Here is a 22,310-nt window from a genome sequence, read left to right on the forward strand (position 1 = left end):
TCGATCAGCTCTGGCTTAACGAGATGTGACTGTTTATCGTTGATTGGTGCCACGTCTTGTGACCAGCGGTTGCTTGTCTTCACTCTAGATCGGTAATTTGTCGCAGAACTGGTCAAGTAACTGAAAAAACAAAAAAAAACAAAAAATGGGTTTTACACTTTTTTATATTTTTTTCTAAATTCTTCAATAGAGCTTTATTATTTATTATCATCATTTTTATTTTTATTTTTTATTTTATTTCACTTAAACTAATTAAATTTTTTTTTACTCATCATTCATACACTATATATTTATTAAAAAAAAAAATTAAAAAATCATGTAAAATATAAGGATGATGAGTATATTTTTCTTTCATGTAACCAATCGCTTAGAGGCTACAGCTCACCATCATTTGCTCTCATTGAATGTAAAAGGTCATGTTACAAGGAACATCATGGAAAATATCATGTAAATGGTAATTTTGTATTTTTTTAATAAAGTAATAATTTATATAAATCTCAAATAGATAAATCTCATAGAGTTTTTCTGTAACAAAATAAATCCCAACATAAAAAATACCACCATAGATGATAATCTATTTTTTTTAATAAAATCTCCTTATTTACAAAAAGCTTACATTGAGTCTATTTATTTAAAACTTGTATCTAATATCTTTTTTATTTATTTTTTAATACGTGTTCCGTCTTGTGAGATACTCGCAGGCAGACAAGATTTTAAGATTTTTAAGAAGAAAAAATCTGCAAAATCTCTACACAATACACTTTTTTTAATTTTTTTTTCTTTTATAAATATTTAATATATAAATAATAAATAGAAGAATTGAATTAATTTAAAAACAATAAACTCAACAAAAATTAAAAATTTTAAAAAAATATAATATATAAAAATTGAAAAGTTGTGTTGCATTGCTCTTTAAGAAGTCCCGGGCAAATGGGACACAAAGGATAACCAATGACCATCTTCCACGTTGGGGAGCATAGATTATTGGATTTTACTCCGCCGATCTATTTAGTGACAGATTATGGGCCCTTTAAAGGTAGGTTTTGGATGGATTTCAAATTTTGGAGTTCAACGTGTTTAAAGTCCAACCTTCGGCCCCACTTTGAGCCCATTATCAGCCCACCAAGCTTCAAGCTCATTTAAGCTCGGCCTGACCGTAGACAAGTGGGTCCAATTGTATAACGGATTTGAATCAATGGATTTTACATGATAATCCTATATGATTTGTATAATCCTAAATTCTCTTTAGATTATAAAATTATTTTTATTATAAAGTAAATTTAATTTGTCATTAAAATAATATCAATTTATAAATTTATTTTTATAGAATTTTTTATAACAGTAACACTTATATTTTAAAACAAGGTTTATTTGTAAAACGATGATTCTAATTTCTAAAATTTTCATGTATTTTTCATTTGTAATAATTTAGTGAGAAACAATGACGGCAGTATTATAGTAGTGGCTGAAGATGAGGATGTCTTCCCCAACATAGACCACTGGACCACCCGGAATTGATGATGGCGACCGTAGATCTGAGCCTCTTCTTCACCCGAATCTCGTACGCTTTAGCTAGCGCAATGCATAATAAACCTTTGGCACTTTGCCCACGCAAGGTAGAGGACAAGAACAATAACTTATTTTTCACTGCGTTTGCCGACTGAATATTTCCATGATTTCGCGTCGAAAGGCGGATCAGTCTCTTAAAGATGGAAAATGTGTTATTTTAATGTGTGGTTGTATGTTGAGTCGTACCCTTAGCATTTATAGTAGGTCCGACACAAGCCTAACAGTGCCACACGACATCTTTGTCTTCGGGTTAACATGAGCAAAACAAACGGGAAATGCTATGCATCAGCTCCACGCCAGCACACACTTCATATTATTATTATTATTATTATTTTTTACACTCAATAGGTTGAGTGTGTGCTGGCGTGGGGCTGATGCAAATATTTTTCCAAAACAAAATAGCTACGTACGGCAGCAGCGCAGAGGTCGGAGAAAATCTTTCCTGGGCTTTATATATCTTCGAGGAAATTCAATGAGTGTGAGGAGAGAGAGGGGGGAAACAAAGAGGAAGATGCGTGCTAGCATATGATGATGAATATAAATGCAATATGAGTAATGCTATATATAAATTTTAAATAGATAAATTTTATATATATTTTTTGTAAAATGAAGGATTTTATTATTAAAATTTTTTTTTTTTATATTTTTAGATAGATTTCATTTTTTAAAAGATTAGTTTCGTTTGTAATTTGGATTGAACTAATTTTAAGTTGAATTTAATATTTAAATATTTGATTTTTAAATTATTAAATTTATTTCAATTTAAAATCTATTTATATGTAGGATTTATAATCTTTTTTAACTAAACATATATTTATATGCTGAATTTAAAATTTTCTTAACTTTTCATAAATATATATAAACTCATCTTAATATTTAAATACATCTAAATTTATCTTAAATATATTTTAATAAAACTTATTCTATTATCTTAATTTATTAATATTTATAAATAATTTAATTCATCTCAATAAGCTCAACAAACGGGTGTATCATTATACATGCACTGCCGATCCGTCGGAAAATCTGGGATTGAGATATCTTGTCGGCGACCAGGTTGCGTTTGGATGTTGAAGTGAGTTGAGTTGAGTTGAGTTGAGTTGAGATGATAAAATATTGTTAGAATATTATTTTTTAATATTATTATTATTTTATGATTTGAAAAAGTTAAATTATTTATTATATTTTATATTGAGATTTGAAAAAATTGTAATGATGAGTTGAGATGAGTTGAGAGATGTTTGTCATCCAAACGGAAACTGCAGTTTGTCAAACCATATGTTAGGGACGACCCATATGATATCAGTGGGACGTCATGATCATATCTCTGATGCACCGTATATATGATCATCACTACTCTTTGGCTGATATTGACTTTGCCACCCTTTAGTTTTCATCAGTTAGGGCCAAGATGGGCCACCGACTGTTTCCTAAAACCCTAGTGTGGGGGAGTCCTTGACTATTAAAGTGACTTCTGTCTTGAACAATGAATATATATACCGACTCAAATCCATCCCCTTTGTCACAATTTACAAAAAACAGGTAGAATTCAGAAAGCATTTTATTACATGCCATTATTGAACCTAAATCCACACACATACACATACATAGAGGAACAATTTCGATCAGAAACTGACCCTTTTTTTTAGCTGATTGAGACAAGTATATATGCTAAGTGGTGGTGGACTGGTGGGAGAGGATAATGAAGTAGCTCTCTAATCATCATCGATTCTCATTACAAGAAAAACGAATTTTTATGATCAATTTATTATAATTAAAAGATTATTCGTAATTAATTTTAAATATAAATAATCATTTCGTTAAAATTAACTGATCGTAAATAAATAATTTTTTTATAATATCTGTTAGCTAACTAGCTGGTAAAGAAAATGGCTATTAATACGTGAGCATGCAGCTTATAAATTACCTGTAAAATATAATGTTTATTGGAGAAGATCAAGACCTTACCTAATACCCAATTATATATTGTAGAGCGGAGTGCGCGCGGAGATCAAGAGACAAAATTCTCTTGGGATCGATACTGTATGTGTCGGCAATCATCCTCATCCATCGATCTGTCTAATAAAAGCCCACCGTGTGCACTACGAAAGAGTAGATGGAGCAGCCATCTCATTCACTCTCCATTATAGCTTAATGCCCATTTAATAATCTACGTAATCTATCTACTTTTTTCATCATATTTATATCTTTTGGCACTTTGCTATTTTACACACAACAAAAACGACATGCAGTTTTGCTCATTATCCAGTTTTAAAGTAAGAAAAATGTTTATTATAAGTGTCTGGTATAAACGACGTATAAATATGATTGACGTAGAGACATTTGTTGAGAGAGAGACCGAGCTAATGAGAGAGAGAAATTGAACTGATGGAATTGATGAGAGAAAGATCGAGCTGATGAAAGATGAATAATTTATTTTAAATTTGACGTGATATGAATAATTACATACCAATTATATCTAACGATTGTATATATAATAACTGTTAAAAGTAAACGCCCTTGTTACGTCTGTAAAGCAGCTTCATCGTGCTCATCATGTGTACGTATGTATACATATATAAATTGCTGTAAAAGGGAGCTACTAGGACGTGAAAAAATTAATTTAAAGCCCACGCAGTACGCAACATATATATATATATAATATATTTTAGTCATCAATGATTGATATTATATGTTATTTGAGCCGTTGATTACGCACGAGTTTGGTCATGATCTGAGACCAATTAAAGGTTTCAGTGGCCGCTTTTATGTAGGATTAAGCTACCTGCCGCCATAGAAGTGGTGTCTAATCAATTATTTCTTAAATCCAGTTGATTTTTCTTTTACTGTTAATATCTATGATCTGGCAGATCTGCTAGTACTGTACGTACGTGCTGGGGTAAATCTCTGCTGGCTTTCGGGACCTATAGAAAATCCCCACGTGCAGGGGTGGAATTAAGATTTAGTGCTCGGAGTGATTAGTAAAATAAATGGTATATAGAGATAAATAATAACCGATATTTAAAGTAGTAAAATATATTATTGACATTTAATATTGATCATATAAAGTTATTATTTATAGATAAATTAAATTATTAATGTCACCTATTTAAATTTCTCATTTGAGCTTCATCGAGTTCAAGTGAAATATAAAAATTAAGATAGAAATAGTTATATAAGATTTTTTGAAGTAAATGATAAAAAATAAATAAATAAAGATAAAATTTTTTGTTGAATCTAAAATTAAATATTGTAAAGTCTCTACAATATAGATAGAACTAACTATATCAGATTTGTTGCATTCACTCCTAATTATTAACTGGATGGTACTTATATATATAATATATGTACTTATTAACAAAATTAATCCAAACAAGCTAACTAGTGGAAGAATTAAAAGGAAAAGTGTAAATAAATAGAAAAAATGAGGTTGTAAATTTATCAAATAACTTTTAAAAAGAGATCAAGATATTTTATTGCCACTTATAACATGTAAAAAAAGATATGAGAATGTGATCAGATTTTATTAATAACAAAAAATAAGTATAATTACGAAAAAATTATTAAAAAACTAAAAGAAACCTAGACAGCTAAGTACTAAATGAAATTTTTAAAAACATTTTGGGGGGTAAATTATCTTTATATTAGAATATTTTTTAAAAAACCATATACTAAACTATATTTTTGAAAAGTTTTGGAAGGGCCAACCTGCCCCTGCCACATGTCTGTGTGTTTCAATAATAACAATAGTACTATAAAATGAATAATGACACCTATCATTTTTTTTTATATAAGTATATTATAAAAAATAATATTAAATACAATCGTATAGTTCAAAAACATCGTGCAATATTTTTATTAAAAAAATATAAATTTTATTATTAAAAAATTAATTAATTTTTCATATAAACTTGTTTTTATTTATTTTTTTAAAAAAAATTAGTCAGAACTTGCGGACTCTAAAAATATTATTTCTTTATTTTAAAATACTTGTATTTATATAAATTGATGTTATTTTTATTAATTATTTTATAAAAATTGATATGTGTATATATAATTTTCTTATAAAATAGCAGCTAACATGTAATAATTACTGGCTAGCTTGTTGAGACATCCAATGCACTGTGCCTGCCCATGCTGTAAGCTGCTACCTATAATTCTTTCATTGACTTTGGGAGGCAAATTTATGAGTGCCATATCATTGGTGAGCAATCTTACAAACGCATACATGATGGCTCTCATTGCGCATGCATTAAATAATGAGGGAACACAGTGGTTGGGATGACACTTATCGCTTGATTCCGTGCATAATCTAGCAGAATTGAAACCCTCTCTCTGCCTTGACATTGAAAGGAGAATCCCAAGCTTTTTATTTATTATATTGTAAAATAAAAATGTAAAATTTTACTGTCTTGTACTCTAATGGTGGAATTGGCCGTCAATGATCATTCTGTTATATTAGAGGTCTCTTTTTTGGTATAGTTCAAGGCTCAAGCCTCTAGTCCCAAAGAAATTTTGGAGAGGTTTGATTCCTTTACTGCTCCCGACTCGTAAATTCTGTCAAAACAATTGCCCCAACAGTCACCTGCATGCCCTTGACTCAGCTTGCAGCTTTCCATCGTAGCACGCCACTGCACCAGTACTGAAAACTTTGGACAATCTTTGTATCTAATTCCAAAACACGTGCCTGTCTGTGGATGCTCTACGACAACTGCAAAAACAGCTACATGAGATGAGATGTCAACTCCTCAGCGTCTTAACTCTTAACTACATAAGATGGCCCCCCCGACCCAGCGACTCATGCAAGAAGGGATTGGATTGAAGGTCTAAATAGTAACAATAAATTTATTTATCATCTTATTCTTTATCATCCTCTCATTATATTAATATTAAATAATTAAATATTATTTATTATATTTTATTTATAAATCAATCATCTAATATTATATTATAAAATGATGACAAGATAATTAAAAATATATATATATATATAAATAGCCTTACTTTATTCCATATGTTTTATCTTAGACTTAAATTAAAAAAAAAATTATTATTGGTCACGTAAACAGATGTTGGAAATTAATTAAAACGGACGCTTAGGATGCTTTTCACGTGTTGTGACAATAAATGGAATTATTTTGTCAGAATGGTTCGTTCGTTCTTTCTTTAAGATACCAAGAGATTTAAGACTGGCAAATAAATTAAGCATATATTCTTTTCAAAGCTCAACCTATACATCAATAATTGTCTCTGGCGTCAGACATGACCAGTCAGTGCAGAGGCTTTAGCAAAACCCCACCCCCAACCCTAACCCAAGCAAACAAAGCCAATCTCCTATCTTCCATCTCTCTCTACCCACCATGGCCCGAATGAGGATATCATGATATGAATGCTAATGCAACGACAAAAGAGTCAAGATATTCAATCACAACCTACTTCATAAATATATAAAATAAATATAAATAAAAATTATTATTAAAAAAATCTATTTTATACACACATTATGTAAATCACACATCTTTTTAAATGAGTATTATAAACAATCAACTAAAAATAACTATATAATAAATATAAAATATACACTGTTATAATAATTTCTCTCTAATATTACTCGAATATATCGAATATAGATATATATATATCTCTTCGTACAATCCATGCACCTTGTAACTTCGCTCTTTTATCACTTGCTACCGCTCAGACTTCCCTGCCCCACGTACTAGTACTGTTTGCTGCATACAAGATACAGAGATGATCTCTCAAACACAACAGACATTTTTGAGTTTTGCATACAGATATATATATATATAAACTTCACTCTAGTCGTCGATCTCTTTCTTTCTGCCATTTTATATTCTTCCCCAAGAGAAACAAAATCCACAAGATTTCAAGTTTTATAATTACTATATACAAGCAATGAGCAAGAGAGTCAACAAAAGGATGCGATGTCCATTACGTCCACAGAGGAATAAAAAGAGGAACACTTTATAGGGCTCAAGACAAGAAATGGAATTTAACCGTCTTTTTTTTATAGGGATCGATCAAAATGGTTAAAGGAAAAAAAAAATACATAAATGGGAAAAAAAAAAACAAAAAGTGATCTAAAAGGAAAAAAAAAAAAAAAAGGTAGAAAGAGGAGGAAACTTCCTGCAACACTCAGGAGGATAGTTTTTATTTACATCGATTTTATTTTTAAGAAAATGGAGTTAAGAACGAAGAACCAAATTAATAAAAACATAGAATATGTATAGGGAAAATGTTCAATGTAATTAAGAAAAATTTACAAAAATCTTAATTCTTCATATTTAAGTTTTTAATATATTAAAAATTATGAAATTTAAAATTTAAAATTTGAATTTTAAAAGAAAATTAACAAAATAAATTTTATAAATAAAAGTGTAAGTACAACAGTAAGTATATGTAACTCTACCATATATATATGTATATATATATATATGTATTATATCTACTTATGTCTCATGCGATCCATATAATACTCGATCCCCTTTTTCGTAACGATCATTTCCTAATTTCCATTTTCCCTCCCTATTTCAAGACTTACAAGTCATGTTCTTAGAGTTTTCATTTTTGTTTTTCCTCCTAGAGTCGAGATCGGTCGTACGAGTCTTCGCCTTACGCCCATGATCTCCTTAAAACAGACGTCATACGTCGTAAAAACTTTTCAGAAAGCCGATCAGACTACACAAATCCAACAAATTAAGTAACGCTTCCGAACGATGGGAGCAACGTCCTCTCGTGTTGCCACATCTCCGACCCTAATTCCCTATAGCTACACACGATACCGTTGGTCTTATGTTTTTAAGATTTGACCATCTAATTAAAGTACTCCACGCCCATCGATGCTTGAGCTCAAGATGCCGACAAAATCGATTTGATCGCCATACCTGCAACTTTTACTGCTTTTCGTAGAGTTAGCAGTTGACATATTCCGGTCACTACATGCGACGAAAGAAAGTAGTGTTCTCTAGTGAATTATCTAGAACTTGCATAAGTGCAGCGATACCTCACCGTGACAGATGAACCAAATACAGTGATAGACAAACTAAACAAATTCATGAAATCCTAGACTGCTGAATCAGTTAGCCGAATTGCGTTCTTTTCGTTGACGCTATATTAGTCCAGGAAAATTGGGACTTGAGAGTCTGTCTTTACTCCCTATTTTTTTTTTCTCCTCTGTTCATTTTAATAGCAGCATTATTGTACGTAGCAATTGCTATGGATATTTTGTTTGGATCCGCAAAGCCTCTGCCTCTTTTGCCATTATCAATTGTTTAGGTTGAAAAAAAAAAAAGACAAAAACGTAATACTAAGAATTGTTTAAGCACATCATGAATACTGGGGCATAAAATGCTGCATCATTTTGTCAGATGTATGGATATGAAATTGAAATCCAGAAATGGGGTTTTGTTTGGGAGTGCTTGGTGGGTCTATGCTATCATAACAAATGTTGAATATTATAGTTGTGAGATAAAATAAGATATACGGTAGAATGGAAGAAAGGGTTGGCTACCAGTCGTTTTCACAAAGAGCTGGAGGTTACCTTAATAAAATATATAAGAGCAGCAATCGGAAGGGGTATATTTTCTTCTCATTGATGCCTGCAGCCTATATATCTTTTAGCAGTTGTTGTTATCACAGGCCGAAAGATAAGGGGGAGGCGGGTTTCAATCTTCAAATACGTACCAGGCCAGCCAAGAACCTCAAGTACTCCTTAAAATCTGAGAACAAAATCTAAGCAGAAGATATAAAGGGAACATGCATATCTGAAACTCAAAAGTGCAAAATGCGTAAATCAGAGGCGCACGTGCATGTGAATCACAACAGATATTGAGCCCAGCAGATCAAGAAGCCGGGGACCAGATGAATAGTTGCTCGATCGTGACTTTGAACATTAGGCTAGACTGAGATCAGGTAGTCTGCTAGCCCTTCGTTACTCTTAACAAGCTGCACTCTGAGTTGGTACTAGAATCCAACACAAGCAACAGTTGCAGATCTGGAACAACAATACAAACAGAAAGAGAGAGATACAATAATACAAAAAAACAGTTGCTTATTGGATTCTTTAGGTGACAATCTGACCTACAATGTGTGTATGGTGATATATATATATATATATATATATATATACACACTTGTAAGTGTGGAAAGAGAAATGCACAAAAAGTTACTTTTCTGTAGATTTTCTCAACATCTCATTTAAGGTTATATTTCTGTAGATTTCTTAACATCTTATTTTCTGAATTCTATTCTATGCATACTTCTGACTGTACTTGACCAGGTCAATAGAAAACGAGAAAGAAGCTGGAAATAGTGAATATTAATATAAATGCCGTTTCATGTTGAAGTTGAAATTTGAAATCACGACGAAGAAAAAGAAGAAAGTGGTGGGAAAAAAATAAAGGGCAGGAGCTTCCTCTTCTTGGTATAAGATCGAGTAGGACACAAGCCGGCCCATGAAGGATAGATAACTCTCCTGCTCGACTACAAATTGTGTACGATTAGAAAGAGATAAGGAGAAGAATAACAATTAAAAGTTTTATATAGCTAAGAAAAAAAGGAATTTCTCAATTACAAGAAACTCGATCGCTAGAAATATAATTATATAAAATTATATCTAACCTCATAATAATGATAATTAAACGTTAAAACAGATGAAATTTGAAAGTGAAAAAGTTTCAAAAGAAAGAAAAAATTAGTTCAACTATATGGTGGTGGCGGCGGTAGCTGCTGTAGTAGCCGCTTGAGCAACGCCGCCGCTACCACTTCCCTCACCAGCATCCCCTCCTTGACTCGCCGCCACCGACACATTCTCCGCCGCTGAAGCCACCACCGTCGCGGACGTGACTGTCGGCCGTTTCCGCTTCTTCTTCTCATAAGGGATCCCTCTGGCTTTGGCCTGTCCTTCCCTCACCTCCCTTAAGTAAATTCTCACCGCCTTCGCTCCGAACGGGTTCGCCTCCGGTCGTCCACCGCTCTCTTCGTAAGCTGCTCTCAGCCGTCCGATCAGCGCGTCCAGGCTCCCCCAAGCCTGCTTTAGCGGGCAAGCACACGGAGCCGGAGGGTTCGGGTGCCCGAAGTAAGGACACCCTGAGATATGGACCTTGGTCTTTCCAAACTGGTCCAAGTACTTCAAGAACTCGATCACGTGCGCCCCACTGCACCGGGCTAGAGCTAAGGGAGGCTTGTGGTTCTTCAGGTACTGTAAGAAGGTGTTCCAGTCTCGCCGCTTCTGTGACTCGTACCTGCTCGGTGGCGCCGGTGATGAGTGCTCAGCAGCCGTTGCTGAACCCGTCGCCGATGGACCCTCTCCGCTGTTCGGGACAGATGCACCGGTACCAGACGCAGAATCCATAATCAAGAACTGGGTCCGTGCTTGATCGGTCACCAAATTTACCAATTTTGAGAAACTGGGAATATTTTAATTTTGTCTCTTCTGACTAGTTTGAAACCATAATCTCTATAGGTGGGGTTTCCCTCTCCCTCCCTCCCTCCCTCGCAGAAAAATACGATCACTCACTCACTTTTCTTCAGTCTTCTGTGTTTGATCGTGGTGATACAGAAATTTGAAGGCGCTGGTCCTTGATCTTTTCACGGGAAAGAACTTGGGTTGGTCTTGCTTCTTTCATGAGAAAGAGAGGGCTTTAGGGAGAGAGAACTCGGTGATGGGACGTAAAAAGTATAGATGAATGAATATGAAAGAGAGGGTTTTAGAGAGAGAGAGAAGAAGTACGATGCTGCAAAGAGAGTAATATCTGTGTAAAATAATGAGAGAGAGAGAGAGTTTTGCTGCTTGTGACTTGTGAGAGAGAGAAGGGTAGACCGGTAGAGAGCAGAGAGGGAGAGAATGGTGGAAGAATTCACAATTCACGTGGTGGCCCCATCGGACACGACACGTTTGCTATTCAACCCGGCGGAGCCATCCCACTGTCTCCAAAATATAAGTACGTAGTTTCACTCGTTGTTGGGAGCGTCCGAGACCAAACCACTGCTTTTTGCAGCGTGGGTATCTAACCAGCGATATACTATCCGAGTGCGTGTTTTTGGCGCATCCGAGGTGGAGCGTGGGCTTGAATAATGGCCGTGGATCCGGTGCCAGAGGTCAAACGTTTCGAGGCCACTCTAAAGTGGATTATGAAAAACTTTCGATACATTTTATCATTATAATTTTTTTAAATTTTTATAATAAATATAATAAATAATTTTATTTTTTAAAATATTAAAATAATATTTTTATTAAAAATAAAATTTTATTTAAAATTATTTTATCTCATTTTACCACAGAGGTCATGCGGTCTTCCTCTTAAGGGCTTGTTTGGATTCGCAAGTCATCTCAGCTCATCTCAACTCATCTCACTACTATTCATTACTATTCAGCAACTTTAACTCATAAATCTCACTACTATTCACAACTCATCTCATTACTATTCACAATCTATCTCAACTCATCTCAGCTCATCTCAAATCATCTCAAGTCATCTTCAAATCCAAACATCTCCACTTCGTTTCAAACTTGAGAGGGATACTATTTTTGAGAACCAACGGGTAAATACAAATGTTCATCTCATTCTTTAATTTTATTATTTTAATTATATGTTATATATTAAATATCTATTACAAATATTTAAAATTTTTAAAATTAGAATAATTAGATTTAATATTAAGAATAATTAGATTTAAAATATTATTTTATTCAACTCATCTAAGGTATATACTGGTTTTGTATTTTTCAAAACCGATTACGCACCGGTTACCCTCCTAAACCAGTATTTTCAATTTTACCGGTTTCCGGTCCGGTCCAGTCCGGTTCGATTTTCTGATTTTTTTAAAATGTAAATTTTACAATTTGACATTAAAAATTTATTTATAAAAAAAAATTGATTTAAAAAAAATTGTTTTATACTTTTATTAATATATTAAACTATATAATTGTATTAATATTAGACTATTGGTATAGTTATAAGTTATATATTAATATTAGTTAGAAACTTTTAGTGATTTAATACTAACATTTTATGTTATAATTTATAAATTATAATAAGAAATTATTTCATATATGAATATATATATTATATATAAAATTTCACATAAAAATTTATAATTATACATTATATATAAAACTTATATATATTTTGTATAAAACTTATATATAAAAACCAGTATTTTATATATAAAACTTATATATAAAACTTATAAACCAGTATTTTCAGTTTTACCGGTTTCCGGTCCGGTCCAGTCCGGTTCGATTTTCTGATTTTTTTAAAATGTAAATTTTACAATTTGATATTAAAAATTTATTTATAAAAAAAAATTGATTTAAAAAAAACTGTTTTATACTTTTATTAATATATTAAACTATATAATTGTATTAATATTAAACTATTGATATAGTTATAAGTTATATATTAGTATTAGTTAGAAACTTTTAGTGATTTAATACTAACATTTTATGTTATAATTTATAAATTATAATAAGAAATTATTTCATATATGAATATATATATTATATATAAAATTTCACATAAAAATTTATAATTATACATTATATATAAAACTTATATATAAAATATTATTTTTTATTTTTTTTTAATCAACCGGTCCGATCGGGTCCAAAAAATTCCGGAACCGGAACCGGACCAAAACCGGCCGGTTTTTACATTTTAAAAATCGGTTCCGGACCAGACCGGTTCAAAACCGGTAAAACCAGTCCGGTTCGGTCCGATCTGGACCGATTTTTCGGTTTGAGTTTACACTCCTAATTCAAACAAGCTCTAAATGTCCAACTATTTATTTAAAAATAAATCAAAAAATATTCAAACTAAAAATGACAAACTGATCGTTATTAAAAAAAATTAAAAAAATGAAAGATTGATTGATAGACACTATTATTTTTCAATTTTCTTTCAAATCTACAATAAAATTTTATTTAGTTTACATATAATCCTTAAATGATGGCTGCTCATGCAAGTCTATATAGTTATATTTAGAAAAAATTAAAAGTACAATAATATCCTTTTTAAAACGATATTTTTTTTCATTTTACCTTCATTCACCAATGTGATTGCACGCGCAGTCCCTCATTCAGTATTGTAAATAAAATTTTTCTTTTTAATATATTTGAATTTTGTTTAAATTTCACAGGTTTGAATTAAAAAATAATATTATTTTATTAAATGCTTTTACAAAAATTAGATATTGTTCTACCTATATGACTTAACTTTTCAAAATCTAGAAGTTCTAAAAAAATTGCTATATATAATTAAGTTGGTGTATTAGCACACCACTTTTAATGAGGCTCATTATAACTTTTAGTGGGACCCATTTATATAATACACCAATATTTTATAATTAATGTAGCTGATGTGAAAACTTAGCAGTAGTATGTTAAGTGTGTAAAAAATAAGATTTATAAATAGATTTTCTCAAACGATAAATAATGACTAAAAACAGGGTTCTTTATAACCCTATCATTAATTCATGCCCTCGCAACGTGTGATTATACATACATATGCATTTATAATATTATATATATATATATATATATACACGTTATATATATCTAGATATATCTAGAGATCATATGCAAGAAATGGATGAAAAATGTTAATTATTTGGTCAAGGGTACTGATCACCCACTGACCAAAGTATATAATTTTCTAAATGCTTTCTTTTTTTTAATTAATCATATATAGTTTCAAGTGGACGTACGAGAATCGTGTTATGAATGTCGGGTATATATGACGTTAGAGTATTGAAGCTAGCTAGAGCGCCCAATGCACTGCCCTTTGTGAATTGATGTACTGCATGAAGTACTACAGCTAGCTGCAGGTCTCTCCAATGGATGGTTCGATTACATGCAAAAATATTGTACGTTGCCCTCGTGACAAAGCTATATATATATATATATGACAAATTTTCAGGGTGGGAGCCATTTTGCTATGATATATATATAGGCTTAATTAAATTGGTGTTGGGATTGTGGTCCATAGAACGTACGAGGTATATATTATATTTTGTAGCTAGGACGTTCTATTATATATTCTCTGTCATATATATGTATTAATACACGCGGCAGTCATATGCCATATTCCAAGTGGTTGTTTATATATAATTGAGTATTACACACACACACACATATATATATATATATAAATCACTTGAAATATATTATATATATTAACAAATTAGGCTGAAAATAACAAAATCTAATATCACGAAGATTAGCACTACATGTTTCTACTTGTTAATTGACATGCAAAGTGTTATTTGCATGTTTTTCAACTCGTAAAGTTATTTTGAAGGATAGAAATATTATATATAATTATTCATTTTAAATTTTATTATCCTCAATCGTGAAATTTATGTAACATTTTAAATAGCTCTTTATCAAGTGTTAAATATAAAAAATTACTTAAATTATATATGATTAAATAAATATAACTGAAAATAACATAATATAAAATTATATATCTACCGTTTATATCACTGCATGATCTTCGTAAAACTTGCAAAAAGGAGAGGGTCATCATGAGGAGCTGCGATTTTTTTTAATAAAGGATTGGATCAATTTATTGATGACTATTATATGCATGTTATGTATATATAATGCCAAAATAGTATAGTAATCTGTGATAAAGTGATATCATGTAAAACTCAATATTCTTTCTAACTAAACCCAGAAGCAGACTACATGAACATGTAAATATTAAAGAACCTTTTACAGACATTAAAAAACCAAAGCATCCTTCTGCATTTCCATCCAACAAAAACTAAAATAAATGCTTTATTCCTCGTGTTTTTTGCTGTCTTGCTCACGAGACATGAAGCAGTCTGCAACCCCACGAAATCCATTTGTTACCCACACACAAAAGATAGAAGTGCTCGCGCTCTCTCTCTCTCTCTCTCTCCCTCTCTCTCTCTCTGTGTCGGTGTGCCAATACCATAAGAGGGAACTAGTCTTGCATGCTTTGGGACTCAATTTTCCTAACTAATGGCCCCTGCCGATTGACAGAAATGACCCATTGAAATGACCCTTTAGGAGAAGATTATGATCAATGTCCAATCGAATCTCTCTCTCAATGCGTGCCCCATCCAAATATAGGAAAGCAAAGCGGAAACCTTACGGCAGCACTATCATGTATATTATTCTCACATTTATTCGTGGACGTCACGCAGATCTAGAGAACTGTCCTATATATATATATATATATGGATGTATGTATGTAAAGCGTGCTAAGCACTCTCTTAAATTCATGTACCTGATCTCTTCTTCCATGGATAAACATTACGTGCAGTATGTGCATGTTATGTGTCCGGCCAATATGTAAGTAATTATTTAATTTCCTTCTATATAGGATCGTAATATTTTATTCACTACTTCGTACCTTTTTAAAAAATAAACCTTAAGCTTTCCGATCATTAACTTTCAAAACCAAATACAAATTCAACAGCTGTAAGCCTGTAATGTGATTTTTCTAAAATTGCTCGTGAGCCAATGTTAGATATGAGGATATAATAATTTCAAGGAGGAAACGTTGTGTCAAATGAGATGCATTTTCTTTTAATTTTCTTTTTTCTAATTATATAGCATCGTTTGTTTTTATAGATAAGATGACTTGAGATTTAAATTAAAAATTAAATAAAATATTGTTAGAATATTTCTTTAATATTATTTTTATTTTGAGATTTGAAAAATTAAGTTGAATTGTTTATTTTATTTTATGTAAAAATTTAAAAAAATTGTGATGATTAGATGAGATGAGATGATACGAAATGAGTTGAGAGAAGTTATAAAAACAAACAAGACCTTATGGATATATATATTTCATATAATATAACCAAAGTTATATATTAATTAGCTAGTCGATCGGCAGTTGCATGTACGTTTGATGCTCTAAATGGGATTATGGGAGCATTAAGAGATGAACTTAATATCCATTTTTGTTACAAATATTTAAATGCTTTTGGGCTGCAGCTTATAATAATATATATTCATCTTAAAGAAAAGATAAATTAAGTTGTCATGAGTCACTTAATATTTTTAAAATTGTCCATATAAGATCATGATCATGATGGTGCGTGCTAATTCCCTTTCAGGACTGACGTTTCTTCCCATTTTAAAATTTAAATCACCATCAACGGGATATATATACGTCATTTTCAAGGTAGGCAATATTATTGCTTATATTTCAGAATAAATAATAATAATAATAACAATAAATCAGTTAATTATTTGTGTACAGTACTAGCTTCCATGTATGTGCGTGCCCTATTTTAATTTGTGGCTGAATATTAGAGAGTTAAATGTAATTCTATTATTTTAAATGTAATTCTGTTATTAGAGAGTTAAATGTAATTCTGTTATTATGGTTACTATGATTTTACTTTTATAACCTTAGTTACTTTCCTGTATAAAAGGAAAGTTATGTGTAACATGCAGGGGACGTATTTTTGTAATATGCAGAGCAAGTTTTTACACGAAATAAGAATTCTCTATATTTCTTTCTTCCAATTTCTCTTGTGCTCTTCTTCTATTTGTAACACTGAAAATTAAAGAAAACAAATTTAAGTAGAAATTTATCATGATTAATTGATCACTTATAAGCAAAAAAGAATCACGGAAAATTAAAAAGAAAAAAGAAATCGATCACCTATGTATGCTAATTTCTAATGATATATTAATTTGGGATATAAAAAAGAAACGAGTTATTCGTGGCTTGATCTTGTAATATTTATTAGGTGGATGTCTGCGAGAAAGTTTGACGATTTGTTCATATTTTCCTACTTCTCAAGAGATGAGTTAAATATAGATGATCTCGTACGTGATGATCAAATTAAGCCGGATGATCGAGGAGGTTTGCTGCATGTAAATCATGTTAATGTCTTTATATATAGTACTACTTTGTGACACCCAAAATAAATATATATGAAAAATGATAGAGCCAGTCAGAAATCAATTTATACCTATATCATGTGTTTTTTTTAGTACGTATTTGTGTTTGCTTATTTTTTTAGTCATTTATTTATTTATTTAAAAAAAACAGAAAACAAAAATCAACACAGTCGTACAAATTATTGATGGATTTTCTCGGCGTGATCAATAGCACTGTCCTTAATATATATATATATATATATATATATATATATGAAACTTTTGTATCTCGATCTTTCACGCGGCTGTGATCAATTTGAGATTGTGTTCAAAGATTCTCATGAGCAATATCACGTTTTGAAATTGCACGCAGATCTTATAATTCTAAAGTCAAGCATTAGGCAAGAATTAATATTACATTACATATATATATATATATATATATATACACACACGAGTCATGTCACATGTGTGGTGTCATTTCGCCTCAGTACGTACCAAGTTGATTAATTAATGTGGACTATTTAGGATTCTTAAATTTGTTTATGGTTTCAGTTTACTGCTAGTAGTAGTATTTAATTAATAAAGTATGACTATGATTCTATTATCACCAAAATTATATATAATATCTTAAGGTAGAGTCACTGATTCCCGTGATGCATTGTCGCCAATAATGTTACGCACAAACTCAACTTGATCACTCACATTTCTCGATCATTTAGAATGTTATTCACTATTATTAATATTCGTTACTATTTATAAACAGTTCGTTACTATTTATAAACTATTCATTACTATTTTTTACTAGCATTCACTATTTTTTTATCACTATCATTCGCAAATAATCTCAACAGTCAAATGTAGCCTAATTCTCATAAGGGTAATGATACCCTTCATACCCTATACTACCCATCTACTAACCAACACGTAACTTTCTCTTATTCTTTTTCTCTGTCTTTTAACCTTCATCGAGTTTCCTATTTGTATACTGAAATTCAAAAACTAAATTTTGCCGCACCTCTCCCCTCCTCACTCCTCAACCCTCAGATTTCGGCTAGGGCTCGACGCACCTCTCCCCTCCTCCAACTCCAATTTTAGTCACACACACCTAGCTGTTAACCATAGGGTATAAAAATGGCATAACAATGACGAAAATCAATCCCATAAATGTCTACAAATCATTCAAAACTGAACTTTCCCCTAACACAGATAAAAACACAAGTAGGCAAAAGAGTAACTATAGGCTATAGCCTCATTCATTCCCTTGTAAATAGATTTTTCTTTTTAGCATATTTCTCAACATATATTCCCTTATACCAAACCGAACATCAAAACTTCTTTTAGCTTCAATTCGTAAGCTAATCCATGAGTTTAAGTAACTCAAAAAATTAACCCTGGCCAATTATCCACTCTTTAGGGGGTTTCACACATTCATACATATGTGTACAACACTCAGGGGATGGTAAATGATAGAAAATGGATAAACGTCCATATATAAAACAACTAACTTTAATTAAATAGCATGTCAAAACGGTCAGTTCTCATTTTGATATAGTAGCAGCTTGCTCCAAATGAGGTTGATCCTCTATTAATGCCTCTCAATCTAGTTTCCTCATCATTTTGAACCTTTCATTCAATGTCACAAACCCAACTTCAGGAGCAACAACACCTGGGGTTTCAACTCTGGAGTAAAAGTACTGATTTCCCTCATATCTGGGCCGTGGAGTTATATGTTAGCAACACTCAGAGAGGCATGAAGAGTGACACGGATTTCCCTTGCAAGGAGGATGAAAAGAAATAGAACCAAGTAGTGGATTCAAGGTAAAATACTCTATGGTCCCCCATCCCTCACTTGCCCATTTCGTCGACTGATCCGCACAACCAGGCTACCCCTCAACGGGTAGTAACTGTATCATTACCCTTCTCATAATACAATCTAACTTATTACCACTAATATATATATATATATACTTATTTCTCTAGAGCTTGCGTATTTCAAAAAAGAGAATTTGTGATGAGAATGTAGACTCATTTTAATAGAAATTATTATTTTTATAGTAAATAATTGATCATAAATAAGTTCTTTTCTTGTAAAAATGAGAATATAACCCTAAAAAACTCCGTTAATAGAGCCATGTCCTCGTATACAATGACGAGAATGTACAAACAATAAGAAGCAAGGAAAATTTGACCTTGTATGTCTTAGTAAAATGACCATTTGGTAAGATCATGACTTGTTGAATTCTTGGACCTTCAATCAGCTGCGGTTTGGAAATTAATTAGGGATCAACTGTGATGATCAAATGCCTCTTAAATTGGGATGATAACGCTAGACGATGCCGTTAGTTGCTCAATTAATTTGATCAAACGATTGAGAAGTAGTATTATTTAGTTGAGTAATAGATATAGTCATGGAGTGTGCAAGTACTACACAATCCTTTTAAAAAAGAGTGGAGTCTACTTTTTAAAAATTAGTTTTTTTATCATGTAAATCTCGTATTTACTTATTTTTTTTAAAAGAATTGCACGGCGCGTGCTTGTGCATTCCACAATTACAAATATCATTTTTCTAATTAGTGAGGATTGCGTTAATTATAAAGAGTAGTGCTATTTGAAGACATTTATACCACGCGCCATCTATATGGCATAATATGATTTGTATTATTCAAAACTTTAATTAATTTACCTTTTAAATTAAATTATATTACATAAATTGTATGTCATATAAAGACTTTCAAATAGAATTATTCACTTATAAAATATTGAGAGCCACCTTTTACATACTACTTAATTAGAATCATGAGATTAGTGGCTACGGGCATGTTTGGAGTTGCGTTAGGAGTATTAAAAAATTTTTAAATAGCCTTAAAATAAAAAAATTAAATTATTTAGGTGTTATATATTAAAATACTTTCTAATCTAAAATAAGCTAAAAACTATATTTGATGAAAAAAATAATGTTTTCCTCATACATGTTTATTTCAAATAATACAAGGTAATTTGAATGTTAAAATGACTGTCAATGAGCGAAAATACCTATATAATTTTAAGATAATTAAAATTTTCAAACTTTTAAGAATATGATCATAATTTTTAAAAAATCGAATAATCTTCATTTCATGATGATAAAACACTTTTAATTTATTTTCAAATAAATATAACATGTTTAAAATTATTTTAAATATATAATTATCAATCAGTAAATAATTTTTTTAGTATAACTTATTACTTGGGGCTTAAATTATAAAATTTAAATCCTAAAATTATAAATTATATTTCTCACGAGAATCCGAAACATGCACCGTGACCTATGTCTGAGACAGCCATTACACGTACACACACTCTTGCTGTTCCCACGTGCAGCTGGATCCAATATTGGCAAGTATATTAGTAGACAAGGACCGTGTAATTAAAGATTTTCTAAATTTCTAGTGCATCTCTCTCCAATAAATATTCGCAACATCCTCACTTTCTATATTTTATATTTTCTTTATTTTTATTTTTATTAAATATTTATCATATGAATAATGAATAAAAAATTTGAAATAATTTTAAAAAAGTAAAAATAAAAAATAATTTTAAAAAAATATTTAAAAATTTAAAAATTTAAAAAAATGTAGAATATAAAATATGGTGGAAGTTGTGTAGTAAAATTCGTATTAAAAATTTATTAATTAATATTTTTTTTATAACGATAATGAATCTCATAATAATTTATGCATTTACTCGGTAATCAATATATTTATGCACAAATTTATAAATAGGAAAAAAAAGGTTAATAATTTAAGGGATATGATACAATCATAAAAAAAGTGGTATGAAGTGTAATTTACACCGTCGGTAGAAAATCTCAATGGACATAGCAGCATCCTTTTGAAAATTGTAAAATTTATTATTTAAAAATTAATTTTTTCAGATCACATATTTACTTATCTTTGTTACAAAAAAAATATTTTGCATTAAAAACTATAAATATCATTTCATAAATATCATTTATTTCTGTAAAACATAATAAGAGTATTCCAAAATGCTTCTTCTATACAAAGTGATCACGGATATTAGCCATCGATTGTTTTTGTTTTTTTTACTTAATTGTTAAGTAATTATTTTAAAATGAATTTATATTCTTTAATTTTTTTTAAAAAAGATTTAATAAATTTTAAAAAATATTTGAAAAAAAAAAAAGATAAAAAATAAAAAAAAAATCCTTGGTTGTTTCGGTGGACTCCCTCCCCTCTATGGGAGTAGCAGCATCCTAAGAGTATCATGGAATATAGATAGATGTGATTGATTTGGAGTGGGTGGTGATTTCAAAATGTGGGGGGTCCAATTAGAAGAAATTAAAATAAATTAAAGCTAAGGCCTTGTTTATTTTTTAAAAACATCTCATCTCATCATTATAATTTTTTTAAATCTTTACATAAAATAAAATAAACAATTCAATTTTTTTAAATCCCAAAACAATAATAATATTAAAAAATATATTCTAATAATATTTTATTCAATTTTTTAACTTTAATCTCAACTCATCTCATCTCATCTCAGAAAACAAATGAGTTCTTAGAGCAAGAAAAGAAGTCAATGTGACGGTTGGGAACCATGCGGCTTTACGTGTGATTCTGAATTCCTGATTAAAGCGCGGTAGCTAGCTACCTAGCTAGGCTCTGTGTCTCTATTTTTTTTTTGAGTGAAGAAACCAAAGGGAAATACGAGGAAGGACATGACTAGTCTAGATCTAGTACTACTGCTACACAGGCTCCTTGATGCAATGTGTCATAAGAAGAAAGAAGAATGATATTATTCGAAAATCATTACATATTATAATTTAATTTATAATATATTTTAAATTAAT

General features: G+C 30.8%; 1 protein-coding gene across 1 annotated transcript; it reads right to left on the reverse strand.

Annotated features, from left to right (window-relative positions):
• Window positions 1-10,101: 10,101 nt before the first annotated feature.
• On the reverse strand, window positions 10,102-11,485 carry LOC108996850 (protein LIGHT-DEPENDENT SHORT HYPOCOTYLS 5-like). Its single transcript, XM_018972886.2, has one exon. It carries the CDS (start codon window positions 10,940-10,942, stop codon window positions 10,292-10,294), a length of 651 nt encoding a protein of 216 aa, XP_018828431.1. The 5' UTR covers window positions 10,943-11,485; the 3' UTR covers window positions 10,102-10,291.
• Between the last annotated feature and the right edge of the window lie 10,825 nt (window positions 11,486-22,310).

The sequence above is a fragment of the Juglans regia genome, chromosome 14, assembly GCF_001411555.2.
Source record: "Juglans regia cultivar Chandler chromosome 14, Walnut 2.0, whole genome shotgun sequence".
NCBI lineage: Eukaryota > Viridiplantae > Streptophyta > Magnoliopsida > Fagales > Juglandaceae > Juglans > Juglans regia.